This window comes from Peromyscus leucopus, chromosome 1 (assembly GCF_004664715.2).
Source record: "Peromyscus leucopus breed LL Stock chromosome 1, UCI_PerLeu_2.1, whole genome shotgun sequence".
In the NCBI taxonomy this organism is placed as follows: domain Eukaryota; kingdom Metazoa; phylum Chordata; class Mammalia; order Rodentia; family Cricetidae; genus Peromyscus; species Peromyscus leucopus.
Window position 1 is genome coordinate 161,999,098 of NC_051063.1, and position 15,966 is coordinate 162,015,063.

Sequence of the window (15,966 nt, forward strand, 5' to 3'; positions counted from 1 at the left end):
TGCACAACTGTGTGTTTTCATCTGAACTAAATAAAGCTCTTGGAAACTCAGACAGATCCTCTCCATTAAATGAGAAAAATTCATAAATCACACACAACCCAACCTAAGTCCTGATCCCTCCTACGCCCCTCAAGCTATCTGCCAGTCTTTTATGTTTGCTTGCTTGTTTTGAGACTGGCCTGGGATTCATTTTGCAGTCCAGGCTGCCCTCAAACACAAGACTCCCCTGGCGTAGCCTCCCAAGTGCTGGGTTGACAGACGGGCGCCACCACACTCAACTGTGTGCCAGGTTTTACATGTGTTAGCTCACTGACGTCACAGCGACTCTGTGAGCTGGGGGGATTGCTGTTCCTGCTTTACAATCCCTGCTTCAAAAAATGGGGAAACCGAGGCATGAGACTCTTAAGTGATTAGCTTCACGGGGCCAGTTGGTTCTAGCTTAGTAAGAACAACCTTTGTTGTCTGGGCTCAGAAGGCTGAGGAACATGTGGTCTCTTGCCATTGGAGGACAGCAGCCCAATAGATCCTGTGTTGCCTCTGTCAAGTTACTCAACCTCTGTTCCTCGGTGTCCTCGTTTGTCAATGGGATCATTCCTGCTGTCCATGCCCAGACTGAGGAGAGGACTCGGGGAACTAACCAAACAGCTCCCCTCTTCGGGGTTCAGTCAGGCTTGAGGGGCAATCAAGTTATGTGAGAGTACCACATAACTCAGGCTGGCCTTGAACTTTCTGTATAGCCTAGGGTGGCCTTGGTCTCCCAACCTCCGGCCTCCACTTCTGGGAATAAACGTGTGTGATCACTCCCAGGTTACTTGGTGCTGAGCACTGAGCCCAGGACTCCATGAGCACTGACTCCAGGACTCCAATGCTAAGTAAGCACTCTGCTAACTGAGCCACATCCCAGCCCTACATAGGAATACGCTGATAAAGGTTCAGAGAGGTGATAACACTTGTAATTCCCAAACTCAGAAGGTGGAGGCAGGAGGATCGAAGGTTGGAGACTAGGCCTGGCTCCACAGTGAGTTTGAGGCCAGCTTGAGGGTGCAGAATAAGAGCCTGTCTCAAAACAAACAAACAAACACAGAACAATTAAAAAGCTTCCTGCTAAGGACGCCCAGGGGCCAGTGACAGGCCTGGAGCATTCCAGCAGGTGCTCACTCCCGTTCAACAGGAGACAGATGACTTAATACAGTGAAGCAGGCATAACTTTGTAAACACAAACATTTACTGTGCACCAGCCTTGCAGGAAATGCACCAGTTTTCACTGCTTTGCATGGGTTGTTCTAGATAACCACACCACCGCCCTCTGTTGGGGGAATACTGCTATTCTTTCCATTTTACAGAAGGAACAACTGAGCCCCAAACAGACTGTCACCAGCCTGCATCACACAAAGAGAAAGGACTGAGCTCTTCCACCCTGGGGTGGTGAGTACTTCAGAGCCATTCTGTAAGCAAAGGAAGCTGGGCAGGCTGGGCAGGCTGGGCAGGCTGGGCAGGCTGGGCAGGCTGGCGGCAGCCCCCTCCACTCCTGGTGCTGTGTAGACAGCAAGGCTATCTTCAACAGGGATGCTGGAACAGCATGCGTGAAGGCTCTGGGGCCACAAGGATATCTGAGGCTAAGCTTGTGTCCGCGACAGGGCTAACCTCCTGTCTGTAGAGCACAGCGTCTGGGCTGCTGTTGGCTGGGGACATTTCTACCCTCAGCCGACAGGGAGACTTAAGGAAAATCAGTGATCTAGACCTCAGTTTACCAGTCTCTAAAACGGAGGTGACAAGAAAATACTAAGTTTGTGGACCTCGGAGCCTGGCCAGGAGTTGCAGATAGAGCATTAGTGGTTTCTCCCTTATGTAGCCCAGGACAGTCGAGGGACAGTGAGGTCTCAAGAGCTGCCCAAGGTCACACAAGGAGTCTTGAACCCATGCCTGCCCTCCTTGTGGTGTGGGAATGGGAGGGAGTACTGGGCGTGAGTCTGTCTTTGATGTGTTCCTGTGGGCTGTGTGTGATAGTGTGTAACGTGTGTAAGAGCAGACCGGCACAGCAATGTCTTTTTTATGAGAAGGGAGGTGTGTCTCACTCTCTATGTAGTTCACTCTGCAAGTCAGGCTGACCTTGAACTCCCAATCCTCCTGCCTCTGCTTCCTGAGACCCATTCAGTGGTTATATCCTGACTGTATCTCTGCACAGAAACGTGTGTGTGTGTGTGTGTGTGTGTTACTCCTGGTGAATCTGAGTCAGCAACACACAACAGCCATGCAAAATCAAAGCACCACGCATTTAAAATAAAAAAAACTAGTTACCAAAGAAAGGCTGGCAGAACACTAGGTCAGAGGTCAGTGACCTCGTAAGCACTTAGGCTGTGTGACCTTCGGCCCCAGCTGGGTCAATTCCCAGGAATCCTAGCAGAAAACATTCTCTGACCCTGGTCTAGAAGCAGGCTTGCGTTCATGCACACGTGCGTGTGCGCATGTACACACACACACACACACACACACACACACACACACACACACACACACGCCTGTGTCACCTCACAGGCCAGTCCACATGCTGCTGCTCCTGGGGCTGTGCTGAGAGAGTTAATCTAGCGGCCAGGCCAGGGCAGCCTGGGCTGGGGGCCGCCCCCTGGCCCCCCTCCAGCCTGGGCTCTAGTTTCAGTTGCTTGTTGGGGAGGGCAAGAGTGGGGTGGGGCCAGGAGGGGAGCCTGCGGGGGTGGAGCGTCCAGTTCTGGGCCAGGGGGTCCAAAGTGCTTAGCTCCCCGGGTGCACAGCTGGACATTTGGGGGTCTTCTGTCAGCAGGGACAGCGTGAATGGGGTGAGCGTCCCCCAGCCCTGCCGCCAGGCCTCTCTGCTCCCCTAGCTGGGAGGCCTATTTTGGGAACAAGAGTGGCCAGCCTGTGGCTTCTCAGGCAGGCCTGACCCAAGGGGGAGGAGAGAGTGGGGACGGTTTGTACAGGGGCGGGAGCGGTGACTCCTCCCTGTTTCAGTGGCTGCCGTGTGAGACCCCTGGCTGGGGGGAGGTCTGTTTCTGTCACTGTTTGGGGATACAGAAGGCCCGGAGGAGTATGTGCTTATGTCCACACCCTAGGTTCCTCTGATCAGCAGTTTGGGAAGCGGGTGTTGTCTGTCCCCATTCTAGCCACAGCCGTTGTGTGTGTGTGTGTGTGTGTGTGTGTGTGTGTGTGTGTGTGTCCATGTATAAGTGTGTCTGTGTTCGCATGTGTGTCCCTGAACCAAACAACTGGCTTCTCTCAGGCGCACCAGCATGGGCCTCTTGTCATGCGCTTGTCTAATGTTGTCTTGTTATGAAAGATGTCACCCGGGGGAGGCCAAAAGAAGGGGTGTTTCCCCTTTTCTCACAGCTTCCAGGAAAGGATGCAGGGTAGCCTGTGGGGATGTGGCTCCTGGCTGAGCCTCACCCCAGTAGTGTTATACAGGACCCCCCGAGTTGTTGGGAGAGGGGGGGCTGTTGCCATGGTGGCCTGTGTGCAGTGAATTCCTCCAGGGTGAAGTGGGAGATATTTATACCCAGGGTCAGGGAGAGAGCGGGCAGGCAGCCGAGGGCAGGAGAGCCGGGACTGTCCGGGTGCAGAGCGGCCACTGCTGAGGTGTGTCGGGCAGGTGGGCTGGGCGTGTCCTTCTGTCTGTCTCAGCATTTCCACCTGTGTCCAGAGGCAGCTTGCTTCCCTCACAAGGGTAAGTTTCGGGACTCGGGGACCAGATGTTGATGGGAGTGGCCCGTGGGAGGCCCCCCGAGGCCTGTATGTGTGTCTCCCCACCCCGCCTTGTTCTTGTGTATGTTGTGGAGTCTTCTGATCCCTGTTACGGAGTTGTTTTGGGGACGTGGTTCCTGGGAAGCAGGGGAGCCCCTGTTTCTCAGGCAACTAAGTTGAATGGCTTACACTCCTTCCTTAAGTCCTTAGGCTGTCCTTGACTTAACCCCGTGGGTTCAGGCCCTTTCTGGGAGGGGAGGAGAGCAGGGGAGAGGACATTCCCTGACCCTGGCTGACTCCCTAGGGCAATGGCATCTCCCGGCCACATCCTGGCTCTCTTCGTGTGTTTCCTCACGGCCAGTGCAGGTGAGTCCAAGGAGATGCCTTCTATCTCAGCCCTGTGGGTGCCAGAGGGAGGAGAAGGCCCCCGAGAAAACCAAGTGGGAGACACCAAACTAAAGGAATCCACGTTAGAGGAAAGCAGGCATCGCCACGCAGGCTCTGGTCATGGCTGGCATTTGGGGGAGAGAGGAAGATGCCCGAGTTAGGCAGAAGTGGGGGTGGATAGAAGCTGGGTCCCTGGCTGATGGAAACATGAACAACCTGTAAGATATCAGGATGCTGGGCCACCACAGGAGGTTGCTAGAACACAGAATAGTCTGGCAGCCTGTCTATGGTCCTGTAGCACGCAAACTCCCAGCACAAGAAAGTAGGTAGAGCTCCCAAAGGGTCCTCTTATGGTTCTCCCTGTCGCCAAGAGATACTCAAATCATTTTTATTTTTCTTTCTAGAAGGTCCACAGGAACCCGATCCATTCACCTACGGTGAGGGGAACTGCTATGGGGTTTGGAGAGAAGGCCTGTGTGTTCCCCCCCCCCTCTCATTCTGCACTCTCTCCTGCTCTCCGTGTCTTAGACTCCTTTGCCTGTCTATTGGATCCCCGTCTCACCCATCCCCTACTGCCTCCACTTTTGGCGGCACCCTCCCCTCCAACCTTTCTCTCCTCCCACCACCCTCCTCCTTCCCTCTTTCCTCTGCCCTGCCCTCTGCTCTCACACATCTGCTCTCCCCTCCCCTTTGCCCTGCATACTCTTACCCATGGGACCCCTCTTCCCTGCGCTCACTCTCCTCTGGGCTGCCCACAGATTACCACACCCTGAGGATCGGCGGCCTCACCATCGCTGGGATCCTCTTCATCCTGGGCATCCTTATCATCCTTAGTGAGTGTCTGCACCTGCCTTCTCGGCCCCGCCTCCAGCCTTCCCTGCCCAAGTCAGCTCCCAACAACCTACACAGCTTGCCCCACCCACGCCCAGCACAGGCTCAGCCTCAAACCACATCTCTCACATCCCACCCTGACTCCAGCCTCGCCCCACAAGACCACGCCCACCTTAAACCACGCCCCACTCCCACCCCTTTCCGCGAGGCCACACCCCCAATTCAACCACGCCCCCACACCCTACCCTTCCTCCAGCCACGCCCCACGCCCCACCCCCGCGGCCTCCCCAGTTTGGAGGAGAGCCTGCAGATGAGGGAGTACGAGGAAAGCTCAGCCTATACCCTCCCACTCCACAGGCAAGAGATGTCGGTGCAAATTCAACCAACAGCAGAGGTGAGTGCTCCCTCTGGGCCTCCCTCGCTCCTCCCGCAGTGGAGAGGCAGTTGGGGAGAGGCGGCAAGCGCACCCATCCTGCAGTCGAACGCGTATTAAGCGCTGAGCATGTGCCAAACCCAAGCCAAGTTGCTGGCCCCCGAGCGATGGTCAATCTCCGGCTTTGCCTGGCCCAGCTCCCAGCCAGTGGGGGCGCTGGGCTCCCACCAGCCTCGCAGATGGAAACTCAAGCATAGTGAGGCGAAGCTGGGCAGGAGCAGCAGTGCTGAAATGAGATCACCTCACAGGGCGGCCCAGTTTAGCTCCAGTCCCCATCCTCGCACAGGATCCCTCTCGAAATAAACCTTTCAAGCGCAGGCAACGTAGGCATGCCTTCTGCGTGCTGAGACGATCACAGATGCCTCCATACCGACCCTCTAGCGTGCGTGAGTGCGCACCACGCGCCAGGCGCCTTTCCTTCCCTGTTCTGTACCCCTCACCCCACCTGGATGAGGTGGGTGCCATCAATTCCGTTTTGCAAATGAGGAAACGGTGGCACGGGGAGGTGAGGTGACTTAGGCTCACTCACTGGACCCAAGTCCCATCAGGGCCGTCTCCCAAGACCCTGTGACCGTCCTTCTCCCCAACAATGTCAAGTCCCTTCCCCAACCGGCTGGGAGCACCTCCTGCCGCACCCCAGAACAGAAACAGGACGCTTCTTGGATGGACCTTTCCCGTATCCAAGTCCCCGTTGCGGTTCGGGAAATAAGGCCTGCACTTGGGGCTTCTCGGAAGCGGCTGCCCATCCTGGTCCATCCGAATTCCTCTGTTTGTCCCTTCCCAGAACTGGGGAACCCGACGAAGAGGAGGGAACTTTCCGCAGCTCCATCCGCCGTAAGTTCGTGGACATGGCGGGGGTTTGTGGGGCAGCTGTTTCCAAGAACCCCTCTTCCTGGGCGCACAGCACGATGGGTTTGGCGGGGAGTTACCCCCGGCCCCGCCCCGCCCCGCCCCTGAACTCTTTGTGTCCCCCCCCTCAGGTCTGTCCACCCGCAGGCGGTAGACCTTCCACCTGTCTCCAGGAGACTCAGCCAGGTCCTGCAGCTGATGGGCTGAAGTTGGGACGGAGGAAGGCAGAGGGGCACAGTGCCATGGTGGGAGCGTGGCTAGGAGAGCTTGGGGTCTCTGCTTGCCATTCACTCCTTCAACCCCCACAGGACCCCCTTGACGCCTCTCCCCACCCAGCTGCTCGCCCGTGGCCACCTCCAGCGTCCCTTGCCTCAGCCCTGCCTCTCGGACACCCCTTTTACTGCTAAGACCTCCAATAAAACTCGGTTTTCCCTCTTGATAGCGCTTGGTTGATCTCAGTGCCTCTTGCGCGAAAACCCGGGAGCCCCCTTGGCCCCGGCAGGGGGCGCCCCCACCCTTGGGGAAGGGGCGGGGACGTCAGCAGTGGGCGGGGGCGGGGGCGGGGGGATGGCCTGGACGGGGGCGGGCTCTCCGGGCCCCCATTGGCTACAGGCCCCCCGCCCTACCAGGGCTCCCCCACTTTACCCCCCCACATCAGTCTGTCCTGCTTCCAGCTGCTGCAGCCGCGCCTTCGCTGCCTCAGCATTCAGCAGCCCCCTGCTCGGGCTCAGCATGGCCACCCCAACCCAGAGCCCCACAAACGGTGAGCGTCGCCTGGGGAATGGGTGCTAGCATGGAGGTGGGGGATCCTGGATCTAAGAGCTTAGGGGACAGGATGTGGGGAGGATCCCGTACTGAAAGGAAAAGGGAGGGGAAATGTCTGCCCCTATCATGGGTGGAAGCCCAGGAGCACATTCCTTGACACCCCTTGGGGTTTCTTGGGCACCCTGTACAGGACCTATGATTCGAGAGTGACAGTCCCAAGAGAAAGGATGCTCGGACAGGTTGCTATGGCAACCGGGTGCCTGGTCCAGCACAGTGGTGGAAGCTAACGGGAAGAGATGGGGGTTTAAGGGTGGGAGCTGATGGATCTGCAGCCACTGAGGTTCTGGAAGACTTCAGCACCCTGAGGTGGGCCAGTTAAAGGGGTCGTTATCCTAAGACTGCCTTGTGTAGTGTGGGTATTTACTGAACTCCGACAGGCAGATGCTAAAGGACCAGAGGGACTGTTGAAGGGAGAAGAGGGAGGTGGTGGTGTGACAAGAGATGGGCTAAGAAAACCTGAAAGAGATAGAGACCAAGGGAAACAGGGGAGCCAGAGGCACGAAAACCCAGGTGACAGTCTCTCGGAGATGGAGAGAGAGAGAGAGAGAGAGAGAGAGAGAGAGAGAGAGAGAGACTGAGACAGAAAGGAAGAGAGGCAGATTTTCAGATGTAGAGACACTGAGATAGAGGAACATAGACAAGTATGGAGGGAGGGGGACGGGTGGGGCTGCAGCACTGCGGTGAACCCACATGGTGGGAATGGAATGTCGGGGACCCCCCTTCCCAGCCCACATGTACTTATGGTTTCATCTGGGAGACACATCTCATCCCCCTGTATCCAGCTGCACTAGGTTTACACTTAGCACCCATTAACCCAGATCTGCGTGCACCCTCTTAAACACTCTCTGGCTTCCTGATCTCCCTCTCTGCTGCCCGGTCCTCTGCAGAGGAGCTAGGGGTAGGATGCTTGGACGGGAGTGCGGGCAACGCAGAAGACTTGGGGTGCTGCGGAGCCCCTAGCGGTGGAGGGAACCCCAATTCCATTCTCACGGCACCTTCCCTTTCCTCTTCCCCAGCAAATGCGCGGAGGGGGGCGGGGGGGGAGGCTGCTGTGCAGAGCCATAGCTGCAGAATCCCAGGCAGGGCGGGGGTGAGGGGCTGCAGAGGCTAGGAGCCACCCCAGGGAGAGGGGGCAGGGCTGAACCAGCAGGGCTGGCGGGAGCCCAGGGCTTCTTTTTCGCAGAGGTGGCAGTTAGCAGGATCGATGGCAGCAGACGGGTGGAGATGGGAGGGCAGATGCCTCGCCAATCCCCTTCTCCCTGTCACAGCCTGACAGGGGACCGCAGGACTTGGGAAACCCCGGTGAGGAAAAGCTCCGGTGCATTCTTCTCAGGCAGCCTATGGAAACAAATTAATGAATTGTTGAGGGAGAGAAGGGAGATGCAGTTCTTGTCAGAGAATAAGAGGGAGAATCAGGGGTGAGCAGGACGGGGATGTGAGCATACCTGGATCTAGGACCCTATTTTTGGGAGCAAAGACAGTTTGGCCGGAAGCCATGTCTGCAGGGGCAAAGAGGGGAGGTAAGATTGGCCCATCCCCCAAACCTTACACAGGACCCCACCCAGCTTGGAGTGCCAGGACCCCAATCACCTCGCAAGATGCCCTGGTTACCATAGCAACCACCTCCTTCTTGATCTCTCCCTGGCAACTGGCCAAGAGTGGTGTACATTGCTTCTCCTGCCTCCTGGCTCCACCCTTAACCCAGCCACACCCTGAAGACTGGGACTGCAGTGGTCAGGGACCGGCAGGGGATCTTTGGAGCAGCCCAGGAAGATGCTGGGACAGGCAGTCATCTGGAGAAGGGATGTATGGGAAGACAGGAGACTGAGAGACAGGCCAATACCTCCGTCTTTGATGAAATCACCTGCAGCCTTGGAGGCCCTCTCATTCATTCACTTGTTCATTCGTTCGTTCATTCATTCATTCATTCCAGAAAACTTCTTGAGACTGAGCTTCAGAGACAAATTTGCCCACCCTCTGATGGTGAGGCTAAAATGCAGCCCAGATGGCCCTCAGACACAGGGTCCAACTGTATGCGTCTGCGTTTTGCCATATTAGAATGTTCCTTTTACTGCTGTTTATTTAAGATTTTTTTTCTCCCGAGGATTAACTTCTTTAAAAAAACATTACTGGGCTTTTTTTTTTTTTTTTTTTTTGGTTTTTCAAGACAGGGTTTCTCTGTGTAGCTTTGTGCCTTTCCTGGGACTCACTTGGTAGCCCAGGCTGGCCTCGAACTCACAGAGATCCGCCTGGCTCTGCCTCCCGAGTGCTGGGATTAAAGGCATATGCTACCATGATTGCCCAGGGCCATATTTTTTTTAATCACCACCACAAATAGAAAATTCGTATTTTTTCCCCTCTCCTGCCCTAAAAGTCAGGAGGCAGGTGCGGTGGTGCATGCTGGTAATGCCAGCACTCTGGAGGCGGGGACAGGAGGAATGTGAGCTTAAGAGCAGCCTGGACTACATGGTGAGATCCTCTGGGGGGGGGGGAAGCAAACCTAAGTCACATTCCCCAAACAACAATTCAGTTGACAAATGTTAAAGACACATCAGCACCAAAACCAGGATTTCTTTAGAGCCTGGACAGAGACCTGGGAAGGACACACCAAATAAACCAAAGCTTTTTATGGTCATGCCTCATAGCCAGCTGTATCAGTCAGTTTGGGCTCCAAGTAGTATCGGTAGCAAATAGTGCCAAAAGTCTCAGGGAAGGAAGGCCACTAGGACGCACTGCTAACTTAGGGACGTGTGGCATCCACACCCCAAAGACAACTAAAGCACTCACCATCTTGAGCATTCATGGGTCAGATCGAAAGACACGACCCCACCCAGTCCCAGAGAACCCAGAAAGGGGGAGCACCAGTGCCATCACCCACCCCCCTTTCTAGTGGCACAAGCTGCAGAATTCTGCTGTAGGCCAGGCAGAGTGGTGAGAGCTGCAGGGAGGAGTTGACAGAGCAGGGTGGACATCTTTTTGTTTGTTTATTTTGAGACAGGGTTTCTCTGTGTAGCTTTGTGCCTTTCCTGGAACTCACTCTGTAGCCCAGGCTGTCCTCAGACTCACAGAGATCTGCCTGGCTCTGCCTCCCCAGTGCTAGGATTAAAGGCGTGCACCACCACCGTCCGGCTACAGGGTGGACATCTTTTAATTTAATTTTTAAAGACAAGGTCTCACAATGCAGTCTCAGATAGTATGGAACTAACTGGCCTCAAACTTTCAGAGATCCACCTTCCTGTGCCTCCCTAGTACTGGGATTAAAGGCATATGCTACCATGATTGCTCAGGGCGCACATCTTACACTGGAAGGATGTTCTGAGCTCCTCCTCTACCTGGCAGGGTCTCCTTGTAGCCCAGGCTGTCCTTGATGTCTCTATCCTGTCTCATTCTTACAAGTGCTGGGGTATAGATGTGGGCCACCATGCCTGCCTCTCCTAGCCTGCTAAAAGGGATTTAGGGCAAAGGTGAGAAGTGTGTGTGTGTGTGTGTGTGTGTGTGTGTGTGTGTGTGTGTGCGCACTTTCTGAGGTTGGAGGAACCCAACCTCAGGAACCTAAGGGCCTTATGTTTCACATGATGGAGATGATTCATTTACAAAGGAGCATAGAGTTACCACAAGATTGATCCCAACTCTCCAAACTGCTGGTGTCTTAAATGATAGAGAATATAGTCAGCACAGGTTGCCCATACTGGACTTGGTGACAGCCTAAGCAGATGGGAGAGCCCTGCATGGGGCAGCCTTGTGACCTCAGGGGCCCTTGGATGACTGGGAGGGTTGAGAGAATCTTTAGGGGAAGCCAATGCGTCCATCTGGTGGTCCTCTTGCGAGACTGGGCTCTGATAGGTCCAGTGTGTGTGTGTGTGTGTGTGTGTGTGTTTCACAGAATGACTTCAAGGGGTCTAAGACCAGGACTGCCATGTACAAATGGGTGGGTGGTACACTGCACAGGGCATGGCACTGACTGATGGGTGAATGGGTGTGGAGAGCATCCTATGTGCTCTATTGAGAGGCAGTATCATCCACCATACGAAGAAACGCTTGGTCCATCTTGGTCCTTGAACATATCCAGAAAGCCAGTGTTGAAACATGTTTTCCCCTCTTCTCTGTCTTCTTTTCCACAGTTCCCGAAGAAACAGACCCGTTTTTCTATGGTGAGTGTTGGATCTTGTGCTGGGGGTGCCCTAGGGCTAGAATGGAAGGGTAGTTTCAGCTGGGACTACAGGACACTGGCTCAAAGAGAAATGTGGAAGGTAGAGCCCGATTGGGGGAGGGAGGGAGGTGGTCTCCTACACCCTCCAGCCCCTGATGGAGGCTTTGAGCCTTGTAAAGCCTGTTTTCTCTTGGGTTCAGGGTAGAGATTAACTGGAATTGGCAAGCACCAGCCTAAGGCTCCCTCTTTGGAGACTAGGAAGAGACTGGGAAGGGCAAATGCATTCATTATATCAGTACTAGATAAACTACATCAGTCAGAGGAGGCTGCTGCCTGCCTCAATAGCAAATAATACTCAATGCCTCCAAGGATTCTGACCAGGACTATGCCTTGTGCACTGAATTAATCAAAGAAGCAGCTGGGGAAGAGTCATAAAACGACTCTGAGATTCGAATCTTAATTTATCCACTTCCTATCTGTGTGGCTTAGGGCAAACAACTTTACCCCTCTGGACCCTCCTATAAATAAGGTATAGTAATGGTTCCCACCTATGAGGACTACGGAAAGAGTTTCTATAATGATGCCTTTCTCTCGTCCCTAAGAAACAGAAGCCCTGGGTCTGGCAGACTGAGAGCTAGCCTGAATCCCCCCCATTTTCTGTCCTTACTCATGAATACAGACCCTCTCATAGGCCAAGGTCCTTACTACCTCAGGGCCTTTGGACTTACTCTTCCTTCTGCCAGAAACAGGATTCCTCACCCCCAGCTCTCCACACAGTGAGCTAAGGCTCCTCTCCTTGCTGGCCTCAGATCAGATATTGACTGACTTGCTAGGAGGCTGTCCCTGAGTCCCCAGCCAAAGCGGCCACACCACACCCTGCTGTGACTTGGGGATTTGTGTGTGTGGTTTTGTTTTTGTTAGCGATTTTTGTTTGTTGATGAATGTTTGATCAGCATCAGAGCTAGCTGCTGAAGGGCAGATGCAGGCTGTACACAGTAGGCGCTCCATGGTCCCCTCCCTGTGACACCTGTGTGTGCTGGATGCTAGGCCCCACACCTGACTCTGGAGACACCGGGGAGGTTTCTAGACCAGCCTTTCTGTCCTAACAGCCACACGCTCTCCTCCTATTCATCACACATGTACAGCAAACAAGAATAATTCTTCCCAGCATTCAAGAGGCTGTGGCAATGGGATTGTGGGTTTGAGATCAGTCTGCACTATGTAGTGAGACCCAGCCTCAAAAAAGAAAAAGAAAGAAAGAAAGAAAGAAAGAAAGAAAGAAAGAAAGGGAATGGGGTTAGAGAGAGCTGGGGCCATGAGACTTTTCAATGGAGCGTTTCAGTTAAACCCACTGGTTGGTGAGGAAGTCAGGTGCATGGAGCCTTCCGGCAGAGGAAGCGGCTAGTGCAAAGGTCCTGAGGCAGGATGGCTGGCAGGCTCGAGGATTAGGGGGTTTATGTAGCTAAGCAGAGGACTGGTGAGAAGAGAAGGGTGTGTGAAGCCTTAGTAAGATCAGGACTAGGTCATCCACTGAGAACTCCCATTCATTATATCAGAGCTAGACGGACTCTGTCAGTCAGGTGAGGCTGCTGCCTGTCTCAATAACAAACAGTACTCAGCATCTCCACCTAAGATTATGGCCAGGGCTAATGGGCTCGTGCACTGAAATAATCAGAAGTCATTTTACGACTGTGAGGTTCAAATCTTGATTTATCTTGGTTTTTGCTTGGAATACTGTGGGGGCCATTTGGGAGGCCTCTGCAGGCCCCCGATCTGACTGGGAGTGATAGAGTTCTTGTGGCTGTGGGAGGAAGAGTGGGGCAGGGCAGCAGTACCATAGAGAGATCTGCCGGGATAGTCTAGGCCCAGATCATGGAGGACAGATGAGGACCCGGGAAGGGGCGATTGATGGGGCTTAGTGTCCCGTGTGAAACTCCAGAAGGGCAGCATTGGGAAGGAGGGTGGAGGGTAGAGAGGCACAGAGGTCTCAGACTGGCCCAGGCAATCTGAGTTCTCCCCAAGTCCCTGGTGGAGTTGGGGGCTCAGCTGGCAGATTTCTTGTCCTGTTGGGCCACTGACCTGAGGCTTGGGCTGGCCTGAGAGCTGCCCTGCCCTGAGGTCCTCCCCCTGTCTCCCTCAGACTATGCCACCGTACAGACTGTGGGGATGACCCTGGCCACTATCATGTTCGTGCTGGGGATCATCATCATCCTCAGTAAGTGCCCTCCCCACTTGTGGGGTCCCCAAATTGAGAATGTCCCCACCTAAGAGGATCTCCTGCCCACCCCTACCCCGTCCGTCCGCACTTCCTCAGGGGTCCCCTGCAGGCCTCACCCACTCCCTCCTTCCCTGTGAAGATCCTCTGCTTGCCCTGTCCTGTCTCTTCCTGCCCACTGGCACTGCTTCCTGCTGTCTCTTTCCTAACAGGCAAGAAGGTGAAGTGCAGGAAGGCGGACTCCAGGTCTGAGAGGTGGGGCAGCCTGGGGAACTGGGATGGAGACCAAACGTAGGGCCTGGGGAACCTAGCCACCCCGCTAAGCTGCCTCCTCTCTCTCTCTCTCTCTCTCTCTCTCTCTCTCTCTCTCTCTCTCTCTCTCTTTCTCTCTGTCTCTCTCCACAGCCCAACATGCAAATCCTGTAAGTCGGAACTGCCCTCCTCAGGTGAGCATGGTTTTGGAGGAGGCTAGCAGGATCCTTAGAGGGCTACGTGGGGGCACTGGAGCCTGGGGCCCCACCAGGCTGCAGCCGATCCTGGGTCCTTCAGGGGGTGAAGTTGCAGAGAGGGGGTTCCGGCAATATCTCAAGGAGGTCCCCAGGAAATGCAGGCATCAGAGAACTTGGTGGGTGGGGAGCGGCTGGGGAAGTCTGGGAGGATGGAAGGGGCCGACTGGCACCTGGGAAACCCACACAGGCTTCCCCTCTACCTTCCAGGGGGTCCACAGGGAGGAAAGAGGAAGGGCAGGAGAGAGAAAGGAGAGGGAGGGAAGAGAGGGTGGGCTTCTGAATAAGGGCGACCGGATGAAGCATAGAATGCAGATTTAAAGATGGAAGGAAGGCAAGAATCTATGCCGTTAATCCCAGAACTTGGGAGTTGGAGTGAGTTGGGGGGGGGTGCATCTCTGTGAATTCCAGGCCAGCCAGGGCTTCATAGTGAGACCCTCTCTCAAAATAAAACAACAACAGCAAACAAACAAAAAGATAAGGATAAGGGTTGGAGGGGCATGCCGCTGGGGTGCTTGCCTCCATGCATGCGGCCCTGGGTCGAATCCCAAGCACTGCCTAAACTGAGCACAGTACCTGTTCATAATCTCAACACTCTGGAGGTGGAGGCAGGGGAATCAAGAGTTTGAGGCCATCCCTAGCTATAGAGAGAGTCAGAGAGCAGCCTGGCCTACATGAGCCTGTGTCTCAAAAAGAAGAAAAAGAAAAATGATTCCAGCTGGAAGGAAGTGGGGAAGAGGAAGCTGGTGTAGAAGAGAGAAGAGGAGAGCATGGAGGGGCAGCACGTGGAGGGGCAGCGCGTGGAGGGGCAGCGCGTGGGGACAGGAAGCCAATAAAGAAGGCTGGAAGGTGATGGGGTGGGGGTGGGGAAGACGAAGGTGTGAGGAGAGGTTGTACAGGGGAGACCTTGGGCCTGTTTATTAGCAGAATTACCTCCTTTCTAGGGACTTTGGGGAGTAAAACATATCAGAGGTGGGGCTGTCTTCCTCTTACCGTGTCTCTCTTTAGTCCTGACTGTCCAGGACTCTGTAAAGAACTCACTGTGTCAACCTCAAACTCTCAGCCATCCATCTGCCTCCGCCTCCCAAGTGCTGGGGTGTTTACAGGTGTGAGCCACTAGGCTAGCTTCCCATTAAAATCTTACGACAAAGGGTAGCACTCTGAGGATATAGGTTCTGTGGGGGAGGAAGGGTGAGAAATTAGGTCTTGTTTCGTGTCTTCTTAACGAGAGTTAAGAACATCAGAGGTGTCTTTGTGGTGCTGGGGTAGGTGGGTGCAGGTGTTTGGCTCAGCCCTAGTCGGGGTGGGAGAACAAAGGCGGCCTGTCCGGGAAGTGGCGGCCTGAAAGATGCCTGCCTGATGTTCAGGTTGTCAAAAGCATGAATAGAAAAGGAGCTTGGGGGTGTAGCATGAGGTGGGGATTCTCTCTTCCAAGGAGACTTTAAACCCCCCGGGAACATTCAGGTCAGCCTTAGGTGTGCTTTACTCCATGGCCCGAGATGGAGCCGATAGCAGCAATGAAGATGTCCTCATGGTGACCAGATATCAGGGGATGGGGAAGACATGAGGACTCCCCAAGGCTAGCCAGAAGGAGACCCTCACTTGGGTCACTAACGTGAGTTCTCTTCTGTTCCCAGCACCTGGAGGTGGCGGCGTGTAGGACCCTCTACAGATCTCCACTGCTGTCCCTGGCCGCAGCGCAGGAGCCCGAGGACCGGGTGAAGGCGGTGGGGACCCAGCCTGGCGCCGGGGAGTGTGCCCACAATGAGCTGCCACACCCACCCCAAGGCCGGAGCCACTGCACCCCGCTGTCCCTCCCCAGGCCTTGGCAACGACGATCCCCCAAAGAGCCCGGCATTTGCACCCCAGACCCAGAGACTCAGGCCTCCAGCTCCTGGGATCCAGGAGTCTGTCCCCAGTCCCCTGGGATCCTCGTATCCCTCCCTCCTGCATCTCCTGGTCACCTTCTCCAGGACCCTCCCGGCTGTCCCCTCAGGGTCCATGTCTTGAGCTTAATAAATGTGCATTTGTTTTTTTCCTCCCGTTCTGTCTGTGTGTT

General features: G+C 54.9%; 2 protein-coding genes across 7 annotated transcripts; both read left to right on the forward strand.

Moving 5' to 3' along the window:
* Positions 1-2,692: 2,692 nt before the first annotated feature.
* Positions 2,693-6,650, forward strand: Fxyd1 (FXYD domain containing ion transport regulator 1). Of its 6 annotated transcripts, XM_037202405.1 has the most exons (9): positions 2,698-2,813; positions 3,671-3,694; positions 4,016-4,077; positions 4,503-4,535; positions 4,857-4,931; positions 5,287-5,323; positions 6,147-6,196; positions 6,343-6,397; positions 6,520-6,650. In XM_037202405.1, exons 1-8 carry the CDS (start codon positions 2,809-2,811, stop codon positions 6,363-6,365), a joined length of 309 nt encoding a protein of 102 aa, XP_037058300.1. In that variant the 5' UTR covers positions 2,698-2,808; the 3' UTR covers positions 6,366-6,397; positions 6,520-6,650. The 6 variants fall into 6 exon arrangements, with proteins under 6 accessions (XP_028733649.2, XP_037058290.1, XP_037058300.1 ...); XM_028877816.2 differs by lacking the exon at positions 4,016-4,077 and having other exon boundaries at positions 2,693-2,813; positions 3,531-3,694; XM_037202403.1 differs by having other exon boundaries at positions 6,343-6,650.
* Positions 6,651-6,794: 144 nt separating this feature from the next.
* On the forward strand, positions 6,795-15,950 carry Fxyd7 (FXYD domain containing ion transport regulator 7). The gene is made up of 6 exons (XM_028877821.2): positions 6,795-6,974; positions 11,158-11,187; positions 13,327-13,401; positions 13,614-13,656; positions 13,807-13,847; positions 15,545-15,950. Exons 1-6 carry the CDS (start codon positions 6,944-6,946, stop codon positions 15,565-15,567), a joined length of 243 nt encoding a protein of 80 aa, XP_028733654.1. The 5' UTR covers positions 6,795-6,943; the 3' UTR covers positions 15,568-15,950.
* The last annotated feature ends 16 nt before the right edge of the window (positions 15,951-15,966 follow it).

What these genes read in the sequence shown, in the direction of transcription:
- Fxyd1 (XM_028877816.2), top strand. An exon ending in AGCTTGCTTCCCTCACAAGG is followed by an intron (nt 3,695 to 4,502) that starts GTAAGTTTCGGG and finishes TTTTCTTTCTAG; the next exon opens with AAGGTCCACAGGAACCCGAT. An exon ending in ACCCGATCCATTCACCTACG is followed by an intron (nt 4,536 to 4,856) that starts GTGAGGGGAACT and finishes GGCTGCCCACAG; the next exon opens with ATTACCACACCCTGAGGATC.
- Fxyd7 (XM_028877821.2), top strand. Translation starts at nt 6,944, where the DNA reads ATGGCCACCCCAACCCAGAGCCCCACAAACG. An exon ending in AACCCAGAGCCCCACAAACG is followed by an intron (nt 6,975 to 11,157) that starts GTGAGCGTCGCC and finishes TCTTTTCCACAG; the next exon opens with TTCCCGAAGAAACAGACCCG. An exon ending in GGGGATCATCATCATCCTCA is followed by an intron (nt 13,402 to 13,613) that starts GTAAGTGCCCTC and finishes CTTTCCTAACAG; the next exon opens with GCAAGAAGGTGAAGTGCAGG.